The sequence below is a fragment of the Engraulis encrasicolus genome, chromosome 22 (genome assembly GCF_034702125.1).
Source record: "Engraulis encrasicolus isolate BLACKSEA-1 chromosome 22, IST_EnEncr_1.0, whole genome shotgun sequence".
In the NCBI taxonomy this organism is placed as follows: Eukaryota; Metazoa; Chordata; class Actinopteri; order Clupeiformes; family Engraulidae; genus Engraulis; species Engraulis encrasicolus.
Genome location: NC_085878.1, coordinates 24,102,060 through 24,126,001, shown reverse-complemented (window position 1 = coordinate 24,126,001; position 23,942 = coordinate 24,102,060). Strand labels below are relative to the sequence as shown.

The 23,942-nt window shown below is 42.8% G+C and overlaps 3 protein-coding genes across 4 annotated transcripts in view; 2 read left to right on the top strand and 1 right to left on the bottom strand.

Moving 5' to 3' along the window:
• The window catches only part of cemip (cell migration inducing hyaluronidase 1), a 148,622-nt gene extending 142,608 nt beyond the window's left edge, over nt 1-6,014 (top strand). For both annotated transcript variants that reach the window (XM_063189030.1, XM_063189029.1), the window contains exons 26-29: nt 156-245; nt 969-1,126; nt 2,035-2,135; nt 4,270-6,014. In XM_063189030.1, coding sequence (XP_063045100.1) covers nt 156-245; nt 969-1,126; nt 2,035-2,135; nt 4,270-4,397 — 477 coding nt within the window. In that variant the 3' untranslated portion in view covers nt 4,398-6,014. The remainder of the gene's footprint in view (nt 1-155; nt 246-968; nt 1,127-2,034; nt 2,136-4,269) is intronic.
• A 4,822-nt stretch (nt 6,015-10,836) lies between these two features.
• mesd (mesoderm development LRP chaperone) lies at nt 10,837-16,130 on the bottom strand. The gene is made up of 3 exons (XM_063188936.1): nt 15,945-16,130; nt 15,024-15,256; nt 10,837-12,090 (listed from the first exon to the last, which is right to left on the bottom strand). The coding sequence occupies exons 1-3, from the start codon at nt 16,104-16,106 to the stop codon at nt 11,847-11,849; spliced, it is 639 nt and encodes a 212-aa protein (XP_063045006.1). The 5' UTR covers nt 16,107-16,130; the 3' UTR covers nt 10,837-11,846.
• Nucleotides 16,131-18,968: 2,838 nt separating this feature from the next.
• On the top strand, nt 18,969-22,664 carry tlnrd1 (talin rod domain containing 1). The gene has a single exon (XM_063188935.1). It carries the CDS (start codon nt 20,831-20,833, stop codon nt 21,896-21,898), a length of 1,068 nt encoding a protein of 355 aa, XP_063045005.1. The 5' UTR covers nt 18,969-20,830; the 3' UTR covers nt 21,899-22,664.
• Nucleotides 22,665-23,942: the final 1,278 nt, after the last annotated feature.

The following is a 23,942-nucleotide window of genomic DNA, read 5'->3' as shown; positions in this document are numbered from 1 at the left end:
CTATGTCTGTGTTTGTGTGTGTGTGTGTGTGTGTGTGTGTTTGTGTGTGTGTGTGTGTGTGTGTGTGTGTGTGTGTGTGTGTGTGTGTGTGTGTGTGTGTGTGTGTGTGTGTGTGTGTGTGTGTGTGTGTGTGTCTTTCTTGCTTCCACCTCCAGCCCGACACATCAGAGCACTTCCTCGAGATCCGACTGGAGTCCTACAACACGCGCTTCTTCCACATCAAAGAAGACTTTGCCTTCACAGAGGTGTGTGTGCGTGTGTGCATGCGTGCGTGCGTGCGTGTGCGTGTCTTCTGTGTCTATATCCTATCGCCATCGCTTGACTCTCAGCTTGACTTAATCAAAGGTCCACTTAAATGTGCATAATGAGGTTGCTGTGAATTAATCACACGGGATATTGATACTGCCTAATCAATTTCAACGCTATTAATTTTAATTTGAGCGCGTCATTCTGTGCAGTCTGCCCTCGCTGGAGGCTTTAAGCTGTGGAGTGGCGTAGCGAGCGATCGACTGACTAGAATCGAGATAATCTTGTTGCACCTCCTCCTCCATCTCATCTTCATCCCCCTACTCCCAATTGTTCTCCTCCTTCTTCTCCTCTTCCTCCCCCTCCTTCGTCTTCTCCTCATACTCTTCCTTCATCTCCTCTTCATCCTCCTCCTCTTCCTCCCTGTTGTCCTCTACTTCTTCTACCCCCTCTCTTCTTCCACCAACTCCTCTTCTTTCACTTCCTCCTCCTCCTCCTCCTCTTTTCCTCATATTACTCTTCCTCATTCTTCCCCCTCATTATCCATTTCCTCTCTTCTCCCCTCTTCTTCCTCTTCCTCCTCCTCTTCCTTATCTTTTCGACATATTACCTCATATCTTTTCCTCTTGCTTCCCCTTCACTCTCCATTTCCTCTTGTCTCTCCTCCTTCTCATTTTCCTCCTCTTATCATCCTTCTTCTCCTCCTCCTCCTCCTCCTCCAGGTGAATGGGAAGAAGATCTACCAGTCTGATGACGGCGTGCAGCTGACGGCCATCGAGGGCCACTCAGGGAAGGTGTTGGAGACCAAAGGCTTCCGGAACTCTCTGCTCATGGGCATTCCAGCACAGATAGACAACTTCATCTCCAACCTGAAGGAAGAGTAAGTAGGGGCTGCATCTCAGCTCCTCCTTCCCATCTTTTCTCTCCTTCCATATCTGTGAGCGCAGGGAGTATTCTGGTTTCAAACGGAATATTGTCAATATGTGGTTTAACCCCTTGATGTAGGCGCCTGGAGCGACATAGACGCAGCTTTCAGGCTCATGAGATTTGAGATGTTTTATTAAAATAATGTGGGGTATGTTTAAGCTGAATGAACACATTCTTATGCAAGAGGAGGGTCTTCGCTTTTAAATGCATCTCATGACATTTTTTAATGTGCTTCGGAGGCTGAGATATTTAAGTTTTTATAGGCAGGTGGCACCTTTCCGAAAAAGGGTTTAGGCATTTAGCAGGCGTTTCTTTTGCAGGTGCCTTAGGCTAAAATGGGTTCAAGCAAGTTTCAGAACACTCCGTCTTTGACATTTGTTAAAGAGCATTGCACTTCTGGACTAGCAGTCAAATCAAATATACTAGAGGCTAAGGGTAAGGTTATACAATAAATACTTGAGTACATATCCTTAATTTCCTTAATATCCCCTCTGAATTAATAAATGATACTCTACTCTACTATCACATACGTTTTTCACGTAAGTTTATATTTATACAATATGCATGCCCCCCACTCCCCACCCCCCCACCATCCTTTCTTGCTGTTGAATTTGAGATGTCTGTTCTGTACCCTTTGAGATGTCTGTTCTGTAGCAGTGCTGTAGTAAACTACTCATCAGCAGAGGTTTTAAACACAGGGAGTGCAACAAAATGTAATCGTTTATTGATCACCTCAGAGCCATTATGAGTCTCTGTTTATATAATGGCTAGCTCAGTGTCATCATAAGTCTGTGCTTGTGTTTCGCGTCCCTGGCGCCCTGGTTTAATGGCGCACCTGTTGTGATGTTTTTGTGCACACAGAACTATTGTGTTGGTCACCTCCAAAGGACGCCTGGCGACAAGAGGAACTTGGACCAAAGCTCTGGAGAAAATCGGAGCAGACCCCACTGTGAAGTTGAAAGGTGACCTTTGATTTCTCACAAATCATTAATTGGCCTGAACTTTTTCATCTCATGCATGGTAACACCCACTCCCACCTGCTTTGTGGTGGGAAGAATTTCTTTTACCACCCTGGTTTTTACAGACAGGCAACCAGATTAAGTTTAAGTACTACATTTAATTGTGAAAAAAATGGTTGTGAAAGAGAGTACTCAAAGGATATACAGATCAACAGCAGAGCACATGGAGGTCTATGGAGGATGCATCATGAAATTCATCATGAATGTGTGTAAATAAATTGTTGATGTGCAATCATGCAAGCTTAGTGTGCTCATAGAGCAGTATTGACTCCTGATCACTCAAGGTCACACAGTAAACTCAATCAATAGCCCTCCGCCCACCAGTGAATACACAACTAGGGTTTAGACTATAGCTCTAGGGGGCGCCATAGATCAACACATTGGAGTCTGGAGTCCAATGTTGCCAGATTGGGCGATTGCGGGTAAAAATGGGTAAAAACGGCATTTGGGTGGGTTTTTCGGCCCATTGATGGCCAGAAATCAATAGAATTTTGTTTGAATTAGACGTGATTTAGTGCTTCCAGGCAGGTTTTAAGTATTTTTTTGGGCTGGAAATCATCAGTTTCATGATTGTGCCAACCATGTTGGAGTTAATTCAACATCTTATGGAGTTCTCTCCCAAATAAGTCTCAGAGGATTGAATTAACAATATTTTTACTGTGCACCTTGACTGATACTGATAAAGTTATTAACTAAATCCGCATTCTTCATAGAGATGGATTATTAAGCAAGATGTCAGTGATAAGTAACATCAACGAAGTTTAGTTAGGGGTCCTTTTTTCCATTTGTGTTTAGAACACATACACACCGACACACACACACACACACACACACACACTGTTTATGTACCTCTTTACTGTGTTCTTACACTAGGGGGCAGTGTCAAGCCTTCATTGAGACGGATAGGCACATCGATAATAGACCCGAGCAATACACTTGAGAGGCCATGTAGCTCTGTGGGGCTGTACTACAGAACAACATAAATAGATCAACAACAATATCTACAGATGTTCAAAGGCCCATATTACATTATGTCATTAGTGCGTATTGCTTTCCTATAAATCACATCTGCGCATTTGGACGTAACATAATGCCTCACAAATGAACATGTCTGTATGATGGATGGTAGTGTTTACCTCACTTCAATATTTCACTAAGGTAGTTTTTCTGCAATAGAAAGCAGTGCAGATATTTGGTTCACAGTGAGCCATACAAGTCTTACTTGTCTGACCTACAAGTCTTGCAGAGATGTCAAAAGTAAAAGTATGTGTAAAAAAATGCCTTTGCAAAGCGATTTCACAGAATAATGGGTCTGCTGATACTGCAGACTGCTTCGGATGTCTTTGGAACAGTAGATTCTAACGTGGTTGGGTCAAATTTGTAAGAAGGATTTTTTTTAATTATTATTTATAACATGTATTTATTTTGAGTAACAATGCAGCCTGCCTCACTAGGTACAGTGGATTTACTTCTGTAACAACTACATAATATCAAGTGATAATGTTGTACTTACACCAAGATTTTTTACTTATACTTTTACTTCTGACATCTCTGAAGTCTTGTAAAAATAGTAATAAAAAGGGTGTGCAGTGGAGCCTCATCTGATCAGACATGCCAGAGCAGCAGGGTCCTTCCTCTCCGCCTCTCGCTCTGCTCCTGGTTGTCCTGACTGAGTTCCACTATTGCCTCAGTTGTTATAGCATAATGCTACAACTACAGATCCAGATAACTTTCTTGTGCAATCTTCATGGGGAAGATTAGTAATGAATGTTGTTTAGGGCCCTCATTACTAGTATTTTGCCCCATTTATCTATGATGACGACAAATTAGATCAACAGAGTAGAACAATTTCCACAATCACTCCATTAGAATAAATAAGATAATTAGGTTGTTGCTTGGAAACATAGCTCAAAAGATTTGCCAATGTCTCATTAACCTGAGATCCAAATTAATTTTCAAAGATGTGTCATGATAAGGGATACCACATATGAATACAGTGTTGTTTCAGTTCTTGCATTATAATGGTCTGTTCACTGTTCGTTTTTTTGACACACTCTTCTTCATGCCTGTATTTCAGATAAGATGGTGTTTGTGGGCTTCAAAGGGAGCTTCAGGCCCGACTGGCTGAAGATGGTGCTGGACGACAGCCTGGCCAAGATTCACCAAGTCTTACCCATCCCCATCGTCAGGAAGAACAGCCTATAAGGGAGGATAGTTACACTAGAGCAGACACTTGACTGGACTGCAGCCTGGCCTACCCTGTCCTGCCCTGGCCAGCCTGCTCTCACCACTGCCCAACAAACTGTTGTGAGAGCCCCCTTTGTAAAGCCCAGAGTGGACTACAGAACAGGAGGATACAACAGCGAAGACGAAGCAGAAGAAGAAAATGAAATTTTTTTTAAAAAGAAGATAACAAAGCGTTAAAAAAGCATGCATTTGTGTTGCTTAGCTTATCCTCCCAGCTGGTCTTGATATCTGTGACTCCGTGGACGTGAGTGAGTGGATTGTGTCGTCGTCAGTTGAATATACTTGACTCTCCCAGAAAAGAAAAAACTGAAGAAGAAAAAAAAATCACATTCCTTGTTTCGTCCTACTCAGTGATGTCAAACCTGTCTCATTCCAGAAGAAAGTTGTTTTTACTTGGCTTCAATGGGGTTTCCAGCTTAATATTGTGATGTTTTCACTCACTCGTCTCATACCAAGCATTTTGTGGCGTTATGTTTGAGTTCCTATAGTACCAGCGACCAAATTGTACCACCCCCTCCCCCTCACCCAACCTTTAGTCCAATTGACTTTAAAGAAATTATGCCTGAACTTAGTGTCCTATTGCGATAGGGAATGTGCTTATGTGCTTCACCACTGAAACTGAAGTGTAGGAGAGCAATTAAGAATTGTGATTAAAAACTTGAGAAGTTTTTTTTTAGGAATTGTACAAGTAGATGGGGCCACACAAATTATGCAGGGAAGACTATGTATGTCATGTCTCCAAATTGTTACAGCACATTGTTTACTATATGCAAACTGTGGATGACATCTTGCACTCTGGAAATGACAGCTCGCCATAACTACCTGTCATGAATTGTGTATTTAAATGGGGCACTCCATCAAAATGCAGCAGTTGGAGATATTTGATGACACACAAGCACAAAGACTTTACAAACATATTACACGTGTGATGGCACAGCGATGCACAACACCAACACACTGGTACCCAATACGATAGAGATGGAAAAAGTTTTTACAAAAGTGTCCTTTGTTGTTATTATTATTAAAACATGCTATTGGCTATTATATGATCTCCCACAGTGGTAGGAAATGGTTCACTAACAACCATTTGCAGGAGACAAATTTTCCAAACAAAATTGCCCTGCCATTTTTGATGGAATGCCTCCACCTCCGTCGTTGTTGATTAGCAACCTTTCGGCAAGAAGCCGGAGATTTCCATTGCCGAAATAGCTGGTCTTTTTTCGGAAAAATTGTAATTGTTCATGTTTTATATATGTTTTATGTGTTTGTAAAATTCCTCAGATTGATAACAGAGATATATTTTATACTTATTTATTGTACAGGCACAATCACACAAATATAGAGGGGGCATATTTTAAGTTGTAATGTAATTCTGTCCTTACTGTAAAGAAATACCATTTAGTATCATTTAAATGAGTATACCACACCAAGTGTAAGTATGATTCAGCATATACAGTATCAGCCATCGTTTTAGTTGTACATTGATGTGTTATAAATGTGACTTTGACAGAGGCAATGTAAACCCATTACTTGTGTTCAGAATATTTTGTACAGAAATAAATGAAAACATACAGACACCCTTCCCCTCCTCTGGGATAACGCAAGTCTTTTTTGTTGCACCCTAACACCACATTACAAACTATACAAACAGAATAACAGCTTTATATTTGTTGACTGATTCATCTTGAAAATGTGAAATGGCACAAAACAAGTGTCTGATTGAAGGTGTGTGTGCGTGTGAGTGTGCGTGTGTGTGTATGTGTGTGTCCTGACACTACATCAGGCTAGCGTCTGGTGTCCTTAGTGACAATGCTGTGCTGTGTTGTACTGTGGTGGGAGTGACGCCCATATACAGGCCCGTTTTATATCAGGCTGGAATGCACTACTCCAACACACCAGAGGAGAGGAGCGGAGATGAGGAGGGCTCAGGGAGGAGATCAAAACAAGCCTGAATTCCAGCCATGCTCTCTTTCTACTCTTACAGCCCTCTCGGGTGCGCTCAGCCAATACCATTCATCAGTTCTCGCTTACAAACGCAAAAAACACCCCACACAGAAACATTGAGCATCTGTTCCACGAAAGAATTACCATTTATGTTCGCCATCTCCAAGCATTAGTCACATGTTATCTGCTGCTTACCTTAACTGCACCTCTGGGTGCGTTCAGTACTGTCGACTGGGAAGTCGGCAAAGGGGTCCGTTGTCCAGGGCCCGGTGAGAGAGGGGGCCCAAAATTGGGTCCTCATATCAATGTATTTATTGAGTGGGGGTCCTTTTCCGATGATTTGTCCTGGGCCCATCCAAAGCTGTCAGTGGCCCTCACTGTGGTGTGCAGATATCCTCAGGCTCTCTTCATTCAGGCAAAGCTGCAGGGTGGGGCTGGGAGAAAACATCTTGACTTCTACAAATGAAGAGTACTGCTGCTGGTAAATCTAGGCCTCGGCCGTCTGGCCCGTGTGCTGTGGATGAGGTTTGAGGGGATAAGGTGAGATATGTGCCCTGGCCGCCACGCCTTTGCCAGATGGTGGGGAAATGCAGAAGGGCTGCCGCTGCTGACATGGAGGTCATGCTGGTATATGGCCTGGGTGCTGGAGGTCAGTCACGGCACGTCACAGACACACACATCATCTGGCACCCATGCCCATACTGTTTAAACATGGTGTGGAAGTCAAACTATTTCCACCTGGCGTCTTTTCCCATTGCTTGTGTGGCCCTTTGCTTTGGTGTTGCCCCGCCTCTGGAGAAAACAACACATTTGCCCCCGCTATCGTCGACCAAAGCAGAGCGACTTTTGGGGGGCATTGCCTCATTCAACATTAGGGGTGGGTATTGGCAAAGGGTTCACGATTCAATGCGCATCACAATACACATGCCACGATGCGATTCCATCACGATGCATTGCCATTCATGTACTATTGCGATATTTACTTCAGCAAATGTTTTTTTGTGATTAACTTTTTATTAGGTTTTTAGTAGACATACTTCAGCAAATGTATAAAAATACAGCTTATTTGTAGCCAGTCAATTCAAGTCAATTTATTTTATTTAAGCATTTTAGCATCTGGGAGAGAGCGAGAGAGTAATCACTACAATTGAAATTTTACCTACTATACAGTCAATCCGGAAAGTATTCACAGCGCTTCACTTTTTTCACATTTTACTATCTTACAGCCTTATTCCAAATGCTACAAATGAATCTCTGTTGTCAAAATCCTACACAAATTATTCCATTATGACCATGTGAAAAACAAGTTGTCTTGACAGTTTTGAAAATTTATCAAAAATAAAAAACAAAGAAATCTTTTTTACAAAAGTATTCACAGCCTTTGCTTAATACTTTGTAGAACCACCTTTGGCAGCAACTACATTCATTTTTTCATTTCGAAATGAAAAGGGATTAAAAGGGAGGTCATCGGTGTGTGTTTCAACCTTTCAGTACATTGAAATTGTACATTTTGAGTCTGCATCTGGCTAAAATAGATGGGTGTGAGTTTTGAATGAAATCCTATGGAGAGTATCATGATCTGCTTCTGTAGTTACAGTGCATGTTGACATGCATGTTTCTTTAGGTGTAATTCAGATTTCCAATGTTGATGGCATCTATACATCGCCAAACCATGTCAGTCCCACAACCATGCTTGACGAGCCAGATGATGCACTTTTTGTGTAAAACTCACTTGTTTACCACCACACATGATTGACGCCATCTAAAGCAAATTTGTTTATCTTGGTCTCAAGAGAGATGAACAGACCAAGGATATGGATCACTGGAACCATGTCGTGTGGTCTGATGAGACCAAGATAAACAAATTTGCTTTAGATGGTGTTAAGCATGTGTGGTGGTTTGACTGTATATACTGAGTAAAATGAACCAGTGGAAAATTTTATTTGATCATTATCAAATCGATTGTAACGAATCAACGCAGTATAGCTTGGAAATAAGTATCGCGATGCATTGTCATGATTGTTTTGCACACCCCTATTCAACATACCGAGTAGTGTTGCACTGATACCGATACCAGTATCGGCCGGGGCCCCAAAGCGGCACAAAAATGGTGGTATCGGTATCAGCAAGTACCAACAAATAGGGCACCGATACCATTTACTGATGCTTGTATGACACTTGAATGCAGCCTTAACCTTAATTATTTAATATCAGAGGTATTTAAAAAGTATAAAAAGTTCCACTGCATTCACTTTGTACAGTATTTTTCCTGTTTCACAAAGGTAGGCAGCATTACATTACATTACATTACATTACATTGCATTTGGCAGACGCTTTATAACCAAAGCGACTTTCAGAAGATGACATAATCAAGCCAACATCACAAGCAAATACAAAGTGCACAGGAGATATACAGAACAACAAGTGCAATTACAAAGAGGGGTTAGTTTTTTTTTTTTTTTTTTTAATAAAGAGGAAATAATGAGAACACAAACACACACTCACAAACTAAACTAAACTAAACATAATGTCAGGATTCTGCCCTGGGGCAAGGCCAGTTCAATCATTAGTCTAGTAGATTCTCTCGAAAGAGGAATGTCTTTAGTTGTTTCTTGAAGGCTGCAAGAGAGGTGCTTAGTCTTGCTGCCTCTGGGAGACTGTTCCACCACTTGGGAACCACAACGGAGAACAATCTTGACTGGGAGTACCTAGAGCGACTGGATGGCAGAGCCAGACGGCTTGTGCTGGATGAGCGCAGATCTCTTCCAGTAACATAAGGCGTTAGTAGGTCCTTCAGATAAGCTGGGGCCGTTCCTGTGATGGTTTTGTAGGCAAGGGTCAATGCCTTGTGCTTGATCCGGGCGGCGATCGGTAACCAGTGCAACTCAATAAATAGAGGAGTAACATGGGTCCTTTTGGGTTGATTGAAGATCAACCGTGCCGCCGCATTCTGGATCATCTGCAGAGGCTTTAGCGCACAAGCAGGTAGACCTGTCATGAGTGAGTTGCAGTAGTCAACGCGGGACAGGACCGTGGCCTGGACCAGTCGTTGTGTAGAATATTGTGTCAGCACAGGTCTGATATTCCGTACGTTGGACATCTGGATTCGACAGGTCCGGGTGACCGAGTTGATGTAGTTGGAGCATGACAGCTCATCATCAATCATGACGCCAAGGTTTTTGGCGACTTTGCTTGGGGTCACGATGGTGGAGCCTATCTTGAGGTTGATGTTGTGACTGAGCGGCTCTTTAGCTGGGATCACCAGGAGCTCTGTCTTGGCCAGGTTCAGCTGTAGGTGGTGGTCCTTCATCCATGTTGACAAGTCGGTGAGGCAGGCAGAGATGCGTTCCGAAACCGTGGTGTCCTCTGGACGGAACGACAGGTACATCTGGGTGTCAGCAGCAGCAGCCTGACAAAACCATGATAGCAATGATTTTACATCCAAGTGGTATGCAGCTCTTCATATATATCTATATTTCAAACAGAGTGGTATCGGTATGGTATTGGTATCGGCCGATACTGCACAGCCAGGTATGGGGTGTCGGTATCGGGGCCAAAAAATGGTATCGGTGCAACACTAATCCCGAGTAGTGCTTTTGCGAGATATTGAATAACACACTGACGTCGTCTCTAGCATCACAAGGCCACAAGTAACAGGAAAGGCCTGTAGGAACTATTTCGACATGCACTCATGGTCCAGGGCTGAGCAGTGGCAGAGCAATCGCATACAGGGCCCCAGGGCAAAACACTGATGGCGCTCACCATACAGCCTGCCATGGTCACAATAGGGCCCCCAGGACCAATACAAGAGGGCCCTTGGAACAGGGCCAAATGCCCCGCCTATAGCTCCCCCCCTGGGGATGAGGGAGAGCGAGGGCACTCTTCCGTTTTACCACACTGTTAGTACCTGCCTTGTCTTCTGTAATCTCACAGTGTTACAGTAACATTTACAGTAGTACAATTATCTATACATCTACATTCATGTATCTAAAAGTTTCATTGTTATTACCTGGCAAAGTGACATTTTGCATGGAAGCACATCATTGCCATTGGTTATTGTTCTGTGTGGGCTGATGCAAATCATAAGGACGCTTGGATCCCTGCCCAGCCATGACCTCCCTCTGAACTGGTGTGTGTGTGTGTGTATGGCTGTGTAAGCAGAAGGCTGTCCCACCACTTTATCAGAGATCATTTTCAAATACGCTGGATATCAGCATTCCATCTGGTGTGTGTGTGTCATGAACTGAAATCACACATAACAGACCATAGACTTTTCATCCATGCTGGCATAACACAATGGGTGGGGAGAGAGCAGCAGTAGGCAAAATAATGGGGACTTTTGAGTTACTTTTGCTGGTATTTACCATGGCGGGGATGACTATTGAGGGAGCTACAAAATGGGGAAATTTGGTTTGGAGAGAATTTTAGACAGGAAAAAAAAAAAACACAGATCTTAAAAACAGCAGAAACTGGATGTTTATTTGGCACAATCTTTTGAACATTATGGAAAAAAAGCAATGAGAACAATCACTACACTTTTTTTCTAACAAATGCCACCAGCTTTCACATTCCATGTTGAAGTAAATCTTTTCATTAAAGATTATTAAATGTTTTAGCGTTGAGGGAGAGATATTATACCCAATAATTGATGATAGCTTAGTGCCTGGGATTACTACCACTCAAGTGCAAGATTGGTTCTACTTTGCCCATGTGATTACCGTAAAAAAAACAAAAACGCAATTAACCACAGTAGACATAAGACAATCATCTCTTAACCAAGAGAGAAGTGCATGAACAGACCGAAAAGTGGATGGAATCACATCTGAACACTGAAAAAACAGTAAACGTAAAACAATTCCTACCCTAGTGATGGCAAAATGAGTCTGAATTAACCTATTTAAAGATATGGTGAAATTCATTTGTCGTACAGTATGTGCTTGAAGCAAAATCAATAAAGGTGCCGGTATGCTTGCTGCGAGCTGTAAATTACGCACGTCACCGCGAGCAACCGACAGCACATGCTTGCTTCAAAAGCAGTTGACCAAGACGCAAAATGCACGCATTTGGCTGCCATGTCCAACGCGTGCGAAATTGACATTAAATACGCACGTTAACGCGTTCATGAACGAATCGTGCACGCGCTCGCGTATCTTGCAGCAAGCATACCGGCACCTTAAGGCAGATGAACAATAAACATTGTGAACAGAGGAACAGATTGAAAAAAATGCTCATAGTGTAACATAAAAGTACCAACTTAATCCTGTTCGACAGTAAATAAGTCAATGGATTGTGTTACAGCTTCCCAACAGGTCCAACAAAGTCCTGATCAAAAACTTCCATTGACCCCTTGATGACTCATCCCAACACTGCTGATGGCACGTGTGCGTTGACCTGTTCATGTGAGATCGTTGTCACACATCACCACTATGTCCTTCTCCTTCCCAAGGAAATCAGCCATAGGGATCATAACTCCACATTAGGTTTTGCTTTGTTGGCACTAGCTCTGTTGGCAGCCTTTTTGTCCACCGTCTTTTTCTTGCCGTTTTTCTCATCCTTCCCTTTGGGTTTGGCGGCCTTCCCAGGGAACACCTGGCCTTCCACCGTCACATCCTCACAGCGGTCCTGGGCCACCAGGAAGTCCTTGACCTCCCAGCCGTAGCTGCCGTCACGTAGCATGAAGATCACGCGGTTGGAGCCCACCACGTACCTAGAGAGAGAGAGAGAGAGAGAGAGAGAGGAAAAAGAGGGAGAGATATCATCAGAACATGGTCGTTCCTTCACACACACAGGCCATTGGATGAAAGGGCTAAGGCAGTGTTCCCCATAAAAAGACCACTCTGTGGTAAAGCACCACAGAATGAAAACCGAACACCACAAATTGATCATTGCATGTCAATTGGGGTGCGCGCACATAACACTTGCACTGGGCCCAATGTTTTTGATCACAGCACCACACAATACTTCTTTATTTGTGGTAGCCACTGCAATATGGCACCAGAAGTCCATAAACATGCGCGCACGCACACACACACACACCACAGCTGTTAACAAACTCAACGGTGTTCATTACATGCTTCCTGGTAGCATGTTCTAGATGTTTCACTTTAACAAAGGCCCAGTTGTAAATGATTATGATTCACCTTTACAAACTTGTAAATGCCATCTCTGACATAAACCTTGATCCCAGTAAAACGTCAGTATTCAAAACCAACATGAAACCCACCACACTCAGACCACACAGAATGTCCACGAGACAACTGTAGCTGTGTTTAAGCATTCTTTGTTGAGAACCAATTCCAAATTGAGGAATATGACAAAAGTGCTGTAGGATTAAATGGTCATGGATGACTATCAATGGGTTAATTGCTGCTATATGGGGGATTGCCTGTGTCAAAGACATGTGAGTGCAATCAGTGGAAAGGCTTATGTTGTGCAGTTTCATATGAAATATGTGACAACAAAATTATCTATTTTTGAAAAAAAAATAAAAAAATCCATATGTGAGTAAGAAATGTTAACACAGCAGACATAGTATAGTCCCAGCAGGCCTGGAAATTTGGTCTTCAAAGAGAAAAAGACGTGAAACCACAGAATATAGATGGCAAACACATCAAACTAGGCAGTTTTTTAAGTCTAAATATTTACGGATATTACCATAGTATTCCGTACTTATTTACAAACATTTATAAGGTGTTGATAAAGCTTTAAAAATGCAGCTATTCTTTACCAAACTTACGAGCAAACCAACATGTGTGTGCGCAATAATGTAAGCACGCTTACACAGCGTCCAACTTCTCGGTCTGACTTGCTCAAAATCTAAAAGGCTTGAGGACAGGTAATTCTGCTTATGGGTCACTCCAGGTCAATACGCTGGAGGGGTCCAAATCTGCTTGTAAATTGTGTATACAAGTCCGGGGCTCAAAAAGTGGGCGTGGCACCCAAACTTTCAGAAAGTACCTGTCTGTGCAAGATCAGTCACCAGTGGAGATTCTAGGAAATGGTGTGAGTTGACATGGAATGACCCTTCTGCTACCGTCCCCATTACTGCCATGTGATGAATGACTTCACAGCAACTCTGACCCTCCTAATGAAACAGTCCTGCCGTTTAGTAATAATCAGTGCTCTGATGTTGAACTCTGGTATGCACTTTGAGCTCTTGTAACTTTGCAAATGGTTTACATACCAAATGCTCAGACATATAAAACACCCTAAACGAAGAACCAGAAATGCCGACCAAGGCAATTTCAATTGTCCTTTGAGCCCATCTGGATGGGTTTGCCAGCTCCAGCTGTGGTTATGGATACAGTTCTATTCATCAGCATTTAGTTTTGGCACAGATGCCTTCATATCAAGTTTACATGATTTGTACAAATGTCCTGCAAGTCAACATGATCTCCAAAAATTCCGTGCTCCTGGACACGGATGTTAAGGACACAAAATCCGTGTCCAGGAGCACGGATTTTGCCAAAATTCTGTGCTCCTGGACACGGAATTGTTTTCCGTGCTCCTGGACACGGAATTGTTTGAAGTGCTTTCTATAGGCTATTTCCACAGTCTTGTGTTTTCTCAGGATTTTTCTAATTTCAAATATTTTGTCTCAAAAAAAGCATTTCTTACTGACAGGTTAGGGTTAGGCATTGTTTTGGTCTGGGCACAGCTAGTTTTCTTTCATTCATTATATGAGTTTGATAGCCTAGCAACCAACTGGAAAAGGTATTTCTCAAAAATATGTCTTTAATGACAGGTTATGGTTAGGGAATGTTTTGGTCAGGGCACAACTTAAATTGCTATAGCATTGTTTTGTTTAGGATTAGCATTTGGTATGTATTTTCTAATGATAGAGTTAACACAGTGCTGTGGTAATAGCCTATAGAAAGCACTTCCGTGTGCCCATCACGGAAAACAATTCCGTGTCCAGGAGCACGGAAAACAATTCTGTGTCCAGGAGCACGGAATTTTGGCAAAATCCGTGCTCCTTGACATGGATTTCGTGTCCTTAACATCCGTGTCCAGGAGCACAGAATTTTTGGAGATCAGGCTGTGCAAGTTATTGTATTGCCCTTTCTTCTAGACCTGCAATAGACAACTAAGTACTTAACATACTCTTTCCTGTCCCAAACATCTGAACAGAAATGAGGGCTCTTTTAACAAATGTTACAAAACTGCTCACTACACTAAATTACCATTTCAGCTATATTGCAGCAAAAAGCTGGTTCCTGCTCAGGTGGAGTGGAGTTATGCACATCCTACATCACACAGTATCTAATAGTACGACAACCTTTTGCTCGCCCTGAAAAATTACAATGGGTCCACTTCAATATCTAATCTCCCATCCTCTCTTGTGCTTGTGAACATATGATGACGTCACAACGATAGAGGTTTAATTTAATATTCACGCAAGTGCAATTCAAAGGTGATTTTCTCATTTGCAATTGGGATGTTGAATAGGGGAAAGATGGGGCGTCAGTCAAGAATGAGGCCACAAGCCTCATCGAGGAAGGGAGTTTGGATGATGGAATGGATCCAATGTGCCAGGACACACAAAAGACATAAGGCACACCTACCTTACATGGGGTGCACAGTATAATATGGCAATTCAATCGTTAACACATCACAAAAAGGCTCCATAAAGTGTTGTACCTCTGAATGTCAAAGTTGGCATTGAAGAGACTGGACTGCCACAGGCCAGTGATCTCTTCTGTCTCCTTTTCTTTAGGGTCTCCCGACACGGTCGCGAACACCATCAGTGTCTTCCCCTTTTTGGACATTTTCAGAAGCTCCTCTGGTTTAGAGCTGTCCACTTTGGAGAAGTCTATGGGAGGTGGAGACCTCTTGTGTTCGGGCAGGTCGCCCTCTTCAATGTCATCATCTTCCTGAAAGGGACATACCACAGCATATTTGTGCCCATGAGTAGCAGCAATCTTGCTGACTTTGTCAGTAACAAGGAAGTTGCACATTCACAAGTCTGTCCCATAGACCAATGTATGCAGCAGTTAAATGTGAACACCCCACGATATCCAGAATGATAGTGTCAGAAGAAGTGAGAGTATAATCGGGAATATTATAAGTGTTAACATAACAGTGTTAAGTTAAGTGCGGAGCCCCTGTTTTATACAAGCCACAATGGTGGCCATGTTGATAATGATTTACTTCCTCAGCTGTGCTCATGATTACATACTGAATGTAATTGAAGTTAAGCTTACGTCTTACATACCCTACGCATTTTGACCTATTGAAAAGCATAATTTCACACGGAATAGTTGTAATGCTAAGAGAAGGAAGAATTCGTTAGAAAATAGGCGGCCAAAGTTGAACATACTGTTCTAACGGTTTCCCTCAAACTTTCCGTTAGTTCAACAAGGCTACGCCAGTGTCCAAGACGTAAACATAGCTACAACTCCTTTGCATCAAAGAAAGAGATACATCTTTCTTAAAAGTGCAATACTTTTTTTTTACTACAAGATTCCTGTCATGACAAGAAAATGTGACTAGCATGACTGAAAATCAGCCTGACAGAAAACAGAGTAGAAAAGCTGTGAAGAGAAACGAAAGTTAGCAAACCTCCCACTGCTCCAAAAGTCTCGCCATATCCGCGTCATTGTAATCACGGATATCTTTCTTCTTTTTCGGTTTGTCGTCTTTACATTGTACGGTAATTAAAGAAATTACAAAAATAAGGAGGACAACATTGGACAACATTCTGGACTTGCCGGGCGACGCCATCTTTAATGCTGATGCACGAGCTGGAAGCATTCTATTGGGTAACGTCAGGACGTCACCACTCTGAAGGGGGCGTGCAACCCTGTCAAATAAAAAAAAGAAATAGGCTTTTAGGAATACTACCCACTGCTACTTGTTCTTGTCTAAGAGAAAGAGAGTTGAGTCCACCACAGAAAAAAGAACCAGATTTTTCATCTTTTCTATTCATATGTCTATCAAATAATTGCTCTGGGCTTACATTTAAGATGAAAAAAAAAATGCATGAGGACATTCAATGTTTTCAAACATTGGAATAGCCTACATCACATGACTATAATATATAATATAATATAACATAACATAAAGTAACATTACATAATATAATATAATATAATATAATATAATATAATATAATATAATATAATATAATATAATAAATTAAGCCCAACTACTACTACTAGTACTACTATGCCTACTATGCCTACGATGCCTATTTCTAGAAACAACAACTAGGCCTACTGTAGGCTTGCTTTTGAGTGTAGGCTATTGCAATGACAATGTTTGACTTTTTATATCTCACCTATTTATGAATCTACAACTACATGGAACATCAGCCTAGTTCTGCCTTAATGAAGAGGGTTTTTTGGACAAGAGAGAAATTGGGCAGTGCTTGTTGAAAAAAAAAGCTAAAAGTAAAAGTGATAACAACCTGTCATTTCTGCAGTTCTGTCCATCTGTATTTCAATTCAATGAGAAGCCTACTCCCCTTCCTGCCTCTGTTCTTGTTGAGTGTTTGCAGTGAGCGGCTCATTCAACAGAATCTAGCCAGTTTCCTCACAGGACACTCCACCCAATGGCACTGTGCCCTGTGCAGCTGGAGGACTGACTAGGCAGAACGTTTGTAACCACAGAAACAGACTCTGTAGGAATCCAACCCCCCCCCCCCCCCATGTTGAATTCTTCTTAGGTTACTAACTAGAGATCACTATGAAATTGATGAATTATTATTATTATTATTATTATTATTATTATTATTAATAATAATAATATTATTATTATTGTATTATTATTATTAGTAGTAGTAGTAGCAGTATTATTAATAATAATAGGCCTAATAATAATAATAATCATAATCATAATAATAATACAAATACTATTAATATTATTACAAGATAAAAATACAAATTGTTTTTTTTCACATTGTTCCATAATGCCCTTGAAATATTGTACTTTCCTTTCTCAATGTTAACCTGCCTAGAGGGATTCATTTTATTTAATCATCATGACATTAGGTAGAGTAGAAAATATAGCACAACTGCTGAACATGCAATAAAGACACACGGGAGAAAAAGACTTGACACTGATATGTTAAAGGGAGACTAGGCGACACTTCATTAATCAAGTACATGAGTTCAAGTTCATAAATCCTCTTCATGAGTTAGCAAATGCTTAAATATTTCACAATCATACAATGTTTTCATCATTAGCCTCTCAACCCCCCCTTGACCTCATCATGGCCTGCCAAACCCCCCACCCCTGCCAATATTCAAAAATAAACCAAACTAATGCCCCCCAAATGGCAACTAGGACCACCCCCTCTCAGCTGTATCTTTCTCAAAGATCCACCTGCTTGAACCACCCTCTCACAACAAAATCCGCTATGGTATGGTATGTGTTGCAAACCCACACACAGCAAAATCAGGTGCCATGCACAGTGGCAAGGCAGGCTACAATGTTAAAAATTCTCATCTCAACAGCTGCATTGTAATGATGGCGGCTTTGGGCCTAATGCCCCTTAGGGCTTGGTTGGTTTGTGGTTTGGGCCTACTACACATTAGGGATTGGTGACTTTTGTGTTGTAGGTCTTGGCATCCATGACATATAGCCTAATGGTATATAGTAAATAGGTCTCAAAGTCTGGACCAGGGACCACCGATGGTCCAAGATACCTCAAGTGGTCCACGAGGGGATTTCTACAAATGCAGTCAGTGTGTCCAAAACAAGGTAGCATAGGCAGTTTCTCTAATGTCGTCAAAACAACATCACATCTTAAGTCGTTCCTTCACTAAAATAAAGCAAGAATAAGTGTTGTGCATCTGAATTTGCAATGACTAGTTGGCTAGCGTGAGTCAGGCTACACCCTCCTTCTGAGGCAACAACCTTCAGCGCTGCAAAATTACTCAGGCCAAGAACTCGTTAAGGTACTTTCTGAGCTCCGCCGGTCTGGGGAACTCCACCCACTTTGTCAGGAAGCAATCAATTTTGAGCATCTCCAACGGTCCTGGGTAGAGGCGTGTTAAAGGCAGTGACGTGATTTAAGCAGCGACATTCTATTGGGATTAAGAAAATGTTTGGTTTAAACTTCAGCGCAGCCCACTCTGGCATCGACCAGTTGCAAACCGAGGGAGGTGAGTTAACCAATGCCGTTTGGAAACATTATTCATTATATTCTTGGTCAGACCAGAATCTTGGTCCGAGATCTGGTCGATGAAAATCAGACAAGTTTGAGCCCGTCTATTCAGTTGACAGGTGACTGGGACAAAGTGGTCCTCAGACTGAAAAAGTTTGAGGAACACTGACCTATAGCCTATAATGCATCTGTTTCATAAATTTTCATGGACATTTTATATAGGTAGGCCTAGGTTATTCATTGTGTTGACTTTCTTGAGGGTAAAAAAATAATACCTCACATACAGCTTTAGCAGAGTGTTATAAAGGTCATAGGCCACTCTAAATGATGCAAAATTAAATAGCCTATAAATCAGATGTAAGACCTTTGGTTTAATTGTAAGTACACACACATCCAATGAGCTGAATTTGACTACTGTTTGAATACGTCGTGACGTATGAGGGCGTGACACGTAAATGAACTGTCGTTACGGCAAAGGCGCCGTTCTCTACAAAGTGGAGAGCAGCTGTGTGTTTCATTAACTAAATAGTGGAGTTTGACAAGTCAGAGAACTGCCCAAAAGCACTGTCGCCCTACTATTTATTTTGCTGTCCTTCGCCATTTTGGCTGAAAATGCTTGAGGCCAGACAGAGAAGTGGAAGGCGGGTATTCTGTCCTTTTGGGAGCGGCGGCACGGGTGTAACTTTGCCTCTACACCGGTAGTCGAATGCGTCCCACGTCGGGGCCTCTGGAAGGGATGGATTGTGGCAGATGGAACATTGACCGCTTAAACGTGGATCAGGAAAACTAAACAACTTTTCTGTCTTGGAAAGAAAAGCCGGCGGTAGTGAACGACTATTCCTCCGTCTATGGATATATCATATTCTCGTGGACACGAACTCAAATTCACAGCTGAAACTTGCTAACTGGCTATATTTTCGAGGAAGCTAATGTAGCTAGAATGCTATCCGTGCCTTGGTAGTTAGCAGCAATCAACCAGCGCAAATGCGGCCACACCCTCCACCGCTTCCTGATACTGGCTATGTAGCGGGGGACTAAACTCACTTTGTGAGAAGGAACGACAACCACTTCTTCTGAATGAAGCGTCAAGGTAAACACCAAGTGTTGCAGTTTTGGACTACTTCAATGAAACTTGCGTTTTAGACGATAAGACACAGCGTCGAGATGAATATCGAAACCGAAACCGGACACCACCTATGCTGGACAAGACTTCGCCCCACTAAAGTTTGCTAAGCATATTCAATAGATATGCTCATGGAATTCACTCTGGAGAGAGAACTCGTTTCTACCACGGGGTCTTGCATGAGAAAGAAAAGGTTGAAAGCAGAGGAGCGCCTGTCCCGTGGCTATTTGGTCTCTCTGGGTCCGAATCCGTTTCATTGATGAAACGATGGTGCACGAGAAGCAGAACGGTCTTGAAGAGGTCAATCGGAACTGGTCACGGAGCGCAGGCATGCGTCTGCCTCACTGTTACAATAGGGTGGCCGAAGTCGGTGGATACAGTTTAGATCACAGTTTGGTGAATCTACATCCTGCCACCCTCACGCAGCGAGGATATCATAGTTCGTTTTCACTTGGTGCGGTTTAAGAAGAGAGGATGTGATTTCCTATTTAAATTGGCATTTTTATTGAGTCAAATAAAAAAAGAAAGTGAATTTTACCCATTTTCGGGAGGAAGACGTTTTGAATCTCCAGTCATCTTGCACTTTGTTTTTGAGAACGGAAACCTTGAAGCACTGCAACCAACATCTTGGATTTTATTCATCTGGTATTCTATGGACCAAAATAGCTAATGGAAACCTGTGAAAACGTCACTCCTACAGACATCAGGGGCACAATACAAAGTAACATGTTGTGACACAAAAGTGATGGAATCATGTAATGTGCAAGATTGAAACGATAGTTTTGACACTGAGGAACTCGGCATGTAGGCTATAATTGAAGGGATTTTTGTTTTCTTTGACTTATTTTCTTTTTTGTTGAATGATATTGCTCACATACATAGAAATCAGTACGCTGTACTGAGTATCGCCTAGCCCATATTATATGCAGTGCCTTGAGTTAAAACAAGATTATATTGTCTTGTTGGAAGGGTTCCTGCAAATGTTTACCACAAAGTTTCAATGTCCTGCCCTCTTTCAACGGTGTCAGTGGATTTTAATGTTTTGAAGGACATCAAGGAAGACTTCTTGGCCAGTTTCAATATTTGTAAAGAAGGTGCAGTTATATGTCTTACTTACAAAGATGTCTTAATATACATGTGTTCACTATGGCGTGTACAGCGTAATCTATTTTTGTATCAGTCCAAAACCCAGACTGCCAGCCCGACCACCCTACTATGGCTAGTAGTGGCTCGGGCAAGTCAGCCAGTGGTGAGCTTCCTTCCAGCGTTCCGAGTGGCAGCGTACAGCAGAGGAAAAAACTGACTTCCATCTGTGATGCGTGCAAGAGCAAAATGCAGCTGGTGGCAGACCTGCTGCTCCTGTCCAGCGAGACCAGGCCCGTCATCAGCTCAGAGGGGGTGTTCGTCGCCGAGACCTTCGAGAAGTGCCGGGACACGGTGATCGCCCGCACCAAGGAGCTGTCCATTCTCACGCACGACATCCAGAGCCAGCTCAACATGGGCAAGTTCGTGGAGGTGGGCGAGCGGCTGGTGGAGATGGGTGACCTGGTGGTCTCCCTCACAGAGTGCTCGGCCCACGCCGCCTACTTGGCCGCCGTGGAGACGCTGGGCTCCCAGCCCGCCGTGCTGGGCCTGGTGGACCGCTACAAGGTGACCCGCTGCCGGCACGAGGTGGAGCAGAGCTGCAGCGTGCTGCGGGTCACCTGCCTGGCCGACCTGACGCCCCAGGTGCTGCTGGAGGTGTCGCAGAACATCTCGCGCAACCTCCGCACCCTCTCGGACGTGTCCACGCTGGCCAGCGAGAAGTCCAAGGACAAGTTCGCCAAGGAGCAGTTCAGGGCCAGCGTGCGCTGCATCAGCACCAGCGCCCAGGCCCTGCTGGCCTGCGTCAAGGAGGTCAAGACCTCGCCCAGCGAACTGACACGGAACCGCTGTGTGCTGTTCTGCGGACCCCTGGTGCAGTCGGTGCACGCGCTGGTGGGCTTCGCCACAGAGCCGCAGTTTCTGGGCAAGGCGGCCGCCATCAGTCCCGAGGGCAAGGCGGTGCAGACCGCGGTGCTGGGCGGGGCCATGAGCGTTGTGTCGGCGTGCGTCCTGCTGACCCAGGGCCTCAGGGATATCTTGCAGCACCCCGAGAGCAGCGCCAAGATGGCCGACTACCGGGAGCGCTTGCGGAACTCGGCCTGCGCCGTGTCGGACGGCTGCACGCTGCTCTCTCAGGCACTAAGGGATCGCTCCTCGCCCAGGACCTTACCGCCAGTCAACTCCCACTCTGTGAATTAATGTCAATTAACCTCCCTTTCACCTCTCTCTCTCTCACCCTCCCCTCAGTTTTCTAATAATTTCAGTTCTCTACTCACTTACCTACCTACACCTCTCTCACCCTCCCCTCAGTTTTCTAATCATTTCAGTTCTCCACCTACCTACCTACCTATCCATTAGTTGACATACCAAAGAAAACTCCTAATGATTGTTCAGGATGGGTGGATAGATAACCTTTCTGTTTCTTTTTCCCAGCTCGGTATTCTTGTCCATGAGATGAGAATAACAGAGGAGTGTAAAACAAGGTAGAAACAACAACATACGAGTTGCAGGTTTTTTTTCTCACGCTGGATGTGATTTAAAAACCATCACTAAAACTGACCGGTAACTAATCTCTAGTCCACACTCACTCTTGGCTTTGTAATGCCAAAACACAACAGAAATCATACAAAACCACCCAGTCAATTTCAAAAGCGGAAAAAGTTTACCTCAGTTTTCAGCTGTTTTGAAAACGACAGACAAAATGATGGATGTAGCTTCACTTGTCTGACTAATGACATGGTGATCCTGTAGAAGTACATGAATTTTAGTGAGTGAGTGTGGGAAGAGTGTTCATACTTGTGTTTCCATGTGTGAATTTTGTTTTTTTAAATGGGTTAAACGCTGCTGTGAGTGTGTGCCATAGGTTTTACACTATTTACCAGACTTACAATAGTATTGTAATGTGTTTTTGATCATGCATGTACTGGAGTATTTATTTCATCTATTAAAATGTTGTTTTCTCATGTACACGCCTGTGGCCTGCTCCTTGCCCTTAACGATCTATTAAGAGTTATTTGGACAGTGATACTGTGAATAAGTACTGATCAGTAGTAACGATTCAGATGCTTAAGGTATTGTAGAGCTGGGGGATGTTAATGTGAATATATTTTACGAGTCACTGGCTGTGTCATAGAATAAGCCATGTACAGCTGGATGATGTCAGGCTATTCTAGAGGGTTCTTGGATGTCTGGGAATAATTCCTTTTTTATTCATTCAGTATTTATTTTGGAGAGTCTTGTCTAAAATGTGCATACTGTTCCCAGCCCAACTGTTCCCAACTGTTGGCAGTGATATACATGTACATACTGATTAGGCTTGGTTGGTATTGTTATAGACATAACAACATGGCTGTCAAGTGGTTCTTGATGGTTACCATTTATACATGTTGCTGGGTGTGATTTGGCGTGATAACATTGTGAACACGTTGAACAATTGCTGAAGTCAAAGCTTGATTTAAAACTGTGTATTCTTAGTTTTTTTTTCTTTTGAGAAATGAAAAGGTGCCTTCAAAATGTGTTGTTGGATAACAATGCAAAACATAGGCCATCTATACATACTGTAACTCAGTTGTATAGGAAAAGGAAAACATTAAATGCCTTGGAATGTTTTGTTAACCTATGTGTCATGCAAAAAAAGCCCCTGACTGCGACAGTAGGCTAGATAAAAGTTCTGCCTTTGAATATCCCTGTGGTACACACACACACACAAGCTGAGCAAGACTAGAGCCTGATCTGTTCCACTTGTTATCACTAGCGAGAGCCCGATAAGCCTACAGCAACCTCAGAATCCGAGCCTACCTCTTGTTTGATGTCCTCTCACAGTCTTCTCCCTTGGCCCCACACATGGAAAAGGCCAGCTACCACCACCATGTATAGTATAGAGGCCTATCCCACATACTTCCCTGTAAAAATACCAGCATGTGTTGCTGTGTATGAGAATAATGCCCCGAAAATGAAACAGGGTTGGGTTGTGTGTTTTTGGTTCTTTCATTCTGCTCAAGCTGTGCGGGTCAATGTCTTGCGGGAGTTTTCAGTTTTACAACATAATAACTTTGGCAAAAAAATCTGTTACACATTTTGCCTAAAACAGCTTTGGTTGGGAAAATAATACCTGTTTTTTTTAAAGACTATTGCTATTTTAGGTTTTTAAGGAAGCCTCAGGCATTGGGTGTGAAAATAGTCTCTACCGGGAGTCAACTTCAGATATTCATTTATACATGGAATAACAAATTGCTCATTCAGG